Below are 6,000 nucleotides of genomic sequence, written 5' to 3'. Positions count from 1 at the left end.
CTTCTAATTAGCATAAACGAATATCTAGATACTTGCCTTATATGAGACAAGGTTATTTCTCCTTATACAACATGTTTTTAGGTGGAAATATGAATTGAATATATCTCGTTGTGAATGTGAACTACTTTTTTTTCGTTAACAGATTACGTTGGCGGCATGTTTATTGCGTAAAAAATTACATGATTCCGTTCGCAATTCTCCTTTATATCATTGTAATCAAACTTTACTTATTTTTATCTATATCGGCATGAACCCAACAGTAAAATGTGTTCTTTCAAGCATAGTAGTTTTGATTAAAATGATTTTATCTAAATTTTATCTACGGTTGTGTTTGATGGCATACGTTTACTGGATTTATCCTTGTTGCCAATGTACGATAAAAGTCATTAGCAGCTTGAACAGTTTTTTCAGCTTCAGTTATAACTAGGTTTAAATTTAACAGTATATTTCCCGATTGATCTTTGACCTAGTATATTGATCTTTGATCTATAGCGAATAAAGTTATTACATTAAGATATCTCAGTTCTATGCTACATAACGTCATTTATAACAACTACGGTAATAGTGTACTGTAGTAAGATGATTGAAATACAAGCCAAACAGATGTTATCCAATTCGGTTGTACTTAGAAAAAAAATAGTTTCTCGTTCAGTTGTTCATGGCTGTCACATGTTCATGCAACCAGTATAATGTTAAAACCATACTTTCATCATTCTCTTTTGCTGTTATTGAACTTATGTAACTAGAAGATGGGATAAAGTTAGGCTATTGTAATTTGGTCTCTCATAAAATCGGACTATTGTATGACGAATTATCGTAACTTAAACACTACAGCTTACCTGTACACTGTATAAACCTTATTATATTTTTACATACTGTAGACACCCAAAGGATTAAAGCTAGACTTTTTTCACTTTACAGTATTTATAATGCTATAATGTACTGTACAGTACTACTGTACAGTAAATTCTATTGTACTGTACTGCATAAATATAATTTTACTTATTGTGCCATTGTGGGATTACGGCGCCTTTGACTGGTCTAGAGTTTCGAAAGAAGGTGTGCAGTGGCCATAGGCTTTAAAATCGCTTAACGTCGAAAATCGCTTAGTGTCGAAAATCACTTAGCGTCGGCGGCCAGGAACAGGACCCCTGCCGCTAACCGAGGACCGCCTGTATATATATATATATATATATATATATATATATATATATACATATGTAATATATATATTTTAAGGAATTATGGAAAATTTGAATAAGTTTTTGGTATTTTTGACCTCAGAAAAAATTCTTCTGGATAACAAATTTTTTTTATGTTTTTTAATCTTTCAATTTTTAATATTTTCAACTTTTGCAATAGTACTTGGCATAACACAGTTTAGACAAACTTTTATGTATTATACACTGTGAATTTGGATATAATTCAGGTGCCAGAAGCTCTGTTTACTGTTGAGGTAATATTATTTCTTTAAAATTGTATTTGTAATGATATCATGGATTGTGAGGACAAAAAAATGATCAAGAGAAATGATCATGTTAATGATTTTAAACAAGCATTATATAAAAGTTAAGTGGCACACTCTGGTACTTAACAGCAGATGCCTCAATGGTTACAAGTACCAAAAGTGGACTGTCTGTTATGCAGTACACTGATATGTCTGATGTAGGTAGCCTAATTATAATGTCATACAGGAAAGGTGCAATTAAATATAAAAGGACTCATTTCATATGTTAGACTTAGAGCGTTAATTTATTTAGGCTCTACTGGTTTTAGCTTATGGATTGTCTAGTTTTTCTTTGAATGAGGTAATTTGTTTGAATACTTCACGCATAGAGTAGTATACATTTTATACAAAAATGACAAGGATTTTGATCCCCCCAGAGAACTGAAGAATCTGAAGAGGAAATCATCAACTCCCAGAGTAACTCCTCTGCAGTCTCCACAGAAGCAGATCGAAAATGTTAGATATAGTGATGAAAAATTAAATCCAGTAATTATCGATGGTGTTGGCCGAGAATCACCTGAGGGAACATCTGATAATGAAGAAACATCTGGAGGTGGTGGTTTTGTGATAGTGGCAGCATCATCTGCTTCCATACCAGCAACAAGAGGAAGTTTGTCACAAGTGACAGAGTTGGCAGACATAAGGAACATTGAGTCTATACAAGATGAATCTCATAATGACATATTAGAATCTGAAGTAGCTCCTCTAAGTAGATATGGAGATCCTGCAGATTCCATTGAGGACTTGATACAAACAAGTATTGAGAGTACTACACAGGATGCTATAAATGAACGACTGTGTGAGGCAATTGACAGTAAAGATACTTCTGAGAAGGAAGCAGAAAATTCTCCCAGTGAAAGCTTACAAGAAACCCTCTCAGTGACTGATATGATATCTCCTGCTGATGATGGACAAGAAGTATCACCAAAAGAGGATTACTATGTTTCTCAGACCCCAGACCTCCAGGAAATAGAAAAGAGTACAGATGCATACCTGGCCCAGTTGAGATTAGAAGCAAAGAAGTTGCTGAGAGTGTCTACAAAGAGGTAGGATATTTTCTGAATGCTGTTACATTTTTTAGCTATTTTTGCTGGCTTTTAATTATGGACAGAAATGGTACAAAAATGTGAATTTATTTAATGGAATTTGGCCAATTCCTTTGTACACTTGACTTTTTCCCTTATACTATTTTGTAGATTAAGACAACACATATGATTGCACTTCAGCATTCTCATCTTGTATATTTACAAAGAGTATTAGTATTCATTATGCCTTTAATCTTGTGGGAAAGACAAAAGTGCTTGTTTGTTTTTCTTGTAATTGCTGTGATATTTCCCAGAGCTAAATGACGTTTAAGGATAAATTACGAGCCTCTTCAGAAAGTATTTTCAGTATATGGCCATTCATAGTGGAATTTTCATTCAATAATATATTTATGGTGTAAGATGTACCCCAATTTCTGGAAGATATTTTGAAAAAAATAGAAATATCCCACATAACTCCTCATATTCAGTCATTCAGGTTTGTAGCTGAAAACCCTTAGGGACGCAGTGAATGTACTATGTAAACCCAAGAAGACTCCAAAGGTAATCAGCCTACTAAAGGTTATTTTGAAGCATCTTACCATATTCAAATGTTCTGCCACTCAAAATATGCATTTTCCTGAATAATAGCACTGGTTTCCTAATGTTGTGACTATTGTCATGTTCTGTGATAGTATTCATATACAGGCAGTTCCCCGGTTATCGGCGGACTCTATTAAAGTTGTATTTTTAGTATATTAAAGGTAATATTACAGCAATATTTTGTTATATGTGATATGGCACAGGGACAATTATCACTACATTGTAAGGAGTTTGCTAGTTCATACGGAAATACAAACCATCGTATTTTATGATACGGAAATAGTCGTTGAAGCTTAATAGCAGTGATTAATTGTTGGTAGGTGGGCAAGTCAGTTAGATCACCATGTCATCTGACATAAGCTCTTGCTCAAGTATTTAGTTGTTGAATGTGGACTGTGAAGTGATTTGATGTTGCTAAAGAGAGCGAAGGTGAATAGCATAGATGTTAAGGATGTGATTATGTACATATATTTCAAGGCCTATTTATGGACTTGTCTAAAATGAAAACTTGGAAACATGAACCCTCTCAAAACAGATATCTGGTACTACCTTAAGAAAATCTGCAATCAGCATCTCTGCTATCTTTGAATGTCATTAAATTTAGGCTAAACCAAACTCCACGATATAAAAAATAGAACCTTTATTTCCTCAAAAATAACAATATAAAAAGGAAAATCAATTTAAAACCCAAAGCATGAGGTGTAATCACTCCTAGTAAAAAAAAATAAAAAATCATAAATGAATGCACACACCATCTTCCACCAAGACACATTAATTCACACAATTACTCAATTTTTCCCAAATTCGATTAATTCACTTAATTATCTCTATTTTTCCCAAATTCTTATATGTAAAAGTGTCGGTCAAAAAAAGTCAAAGATTCCCGTTATATGTGGCAACATTCAATCCATCGGAGGGAAAAGAAATCATAATTTTTAGAAATCAAATAAAAAATGGATGAGCATAGTGCAATGGGAATAAAATACAAAACATTCCTACATACAGGCAGTCCCTGGTTATCAGTGGACTTGGTTAATGGTGATCTGGTTTTATGGCGCTTGTCTAGCGCCATAAAATTGGAGATTTATGGTGCCATAACAGCCAAGCTGAGTTTTGGTTATCGGTGCCATAAAGTGCCAAAATAGAGTTATGCACCGTAGCATACCTAACAGAGGCTCCATTGAACAAAACTTGGCACAATGTGCTATAAATCGCCAAGTTTTGGTTAATGGCAGTTTTTTAATTATTACCATCCTGCCGAGAACTTAACCCCCACCGATAACGGGGACTGCCTCTACTACATGGAAAAAAGAACTGATTAGAACTTGAATGTCTTCTACTAAACAGTCTTTAAACAGTGCACCTGAAAATTTTTCATTAAAAGTTCTCTTCACTTCAACAACTCAATGATTTTTTACCTTTTGCTGGATCCCTGTACACCTTCCTCTCTGGCTTGGTTAATGAATGCTTAACTGATTGGTCTGGTAATGACCCGTCTTCGATTCACTATCAGAATATATTTGGTTTTTGGATGTGTCCTGATGGGTGTACTAACGCACACGGTTCTGTTTGCATTCTTTCGTGACGTAATGATCAGGTGACAACTTGTCTTGTTCGGGTCACATAGCCTCCCGCCGGGTCAACTTGCGCATGCGCACTCTCGTCTTTTTGATTTGATAGTGTTTTAATTCGTCAGCATCTTCCAACCGTTCCCCAAAACCCCCAAAATATTCACCAATCAACTGGTTAAACTACTGACTTTTTTTTTTCCAAAACGTTCCAATCTTGTGCGACCGAGGCCATTGCTCCCTACATTCACATTACATACTAACTACCCTCAAAGGGCAGGTAATACGGCTCAGCTACCACCAGCATACGTCCTGTGGCACATACTAGACTGGCACAGGTTCATAGTTCCTCATACTTTATTCTTCCACGTGAGGCACAGTGATTTCCGATGCTGGTTTCTTCTTACCCTGTCAGATGCACACAAGTTTAACGCTCCTGGCTATGCACACCATGACCACCATTATCGCCAACATGATGGCAATTGCTGGAATGTGTAATGATCTGGGGAAGAAAAACTTGTCCTCTTCATCATCCTGTAGGGGAGGAACTGTAACAACCTCCTGTGTTGCTGCTTGAATATTTCATGATTCCCATACAAGTGCTTCCTGCACCCACCTCCTAGAAGTATTGTAGATCCTTCTGTTTAGCCCCAGAAACCATTCTGAGACTACTCCGCATGAGCCATGGAAGATTTGTGATCTGCTGTAGTAGTAGTGAGTCAATGACCTTGTTGCCCATGGTGAGAACCATACACCTGGCACAGTAGATACCTAATGTTGTTTTTCCGCTGTCACCCCTTGGGGATTCTCTTAGGTCATCGTGTGTTAGTGTTTTTGTCATGAGCAAGTTGTAATTCACATCCTGACAAGTCAATGTTCTTTAGAATGAAAATTCTACCGTCACACCACGTATCTGTTCATAAACTAACAAACACCCAGCCTCACAGTCAGTTACTGAGAATTGAAATCCCTCACTCAAAGTGAACATGGTGTCTATCTACTGACCCCTTGAAAGTACTTCTCGAAAAAGGCTTCCATCACTAACTGGTACCTCAACAATTAACCCCTTATCTGACAAAACTCTGTAATACTCATACAGGTGGTACCCGGTTATCGGACGGGGTTCCGTTCCTGGCCGGGCACCATAAAGCAAAAATCGCCATAAGTTAAGCATGAAAGTCTAAGGGAGTAAAACACACTTATGGCGCCAATAAGCAGTTATCGGAACCCTAAGAGCGCCATAAGTGTCTCAGCGCCATAAATATGTTTTACTTCGTTAGACTTTCATGCTTTGCATAAT

The 6,000-nt window shown here is 36.4% G+C and overlaps 1 protein-coding gene across 1 annotated transcript in view; it reads left to right on the top strand.

The window, feature by feature from the left end:
- LOC135208280 (RAB11-binding protein RELCH-like) overlaps window positions 1-6,000 on the top strand; it is a 231,746-nt gene that overhangs the window by 129,299 nt on the left and 96,447 nt on the right. Inside the window, 1 exon segment of the mRNA XM_064240384.1 lies at window positions 1,885-2,553. Within this exon segment, the coding sequence (XP_064096454.1) occupies window positions 1,885-2,553 (669 nt within the window).

The sequence above is a fragment of the Macrobrachium nipponense genome, chromosome 35 (assembly GCF_015104395.2).
Source record: "Macrobrachium nipponense isolate FS-2020 chromosome 35, ASM1510439v2, whole genome shotgun sequence".
In the NCBI taxonomy this organism is placed as follows: domain Eukaryota; kingdom Metazoa; phylum Arthropoda; class Malacostraca; order Decapoda; family Palaemonidae; genus Macrobrachium; species Macrobrachium nipponense.
Note: the sequence above shows the minus strand (reverse complement) of the source record. Positions and strands in the feature narration are given on the sequence as shown.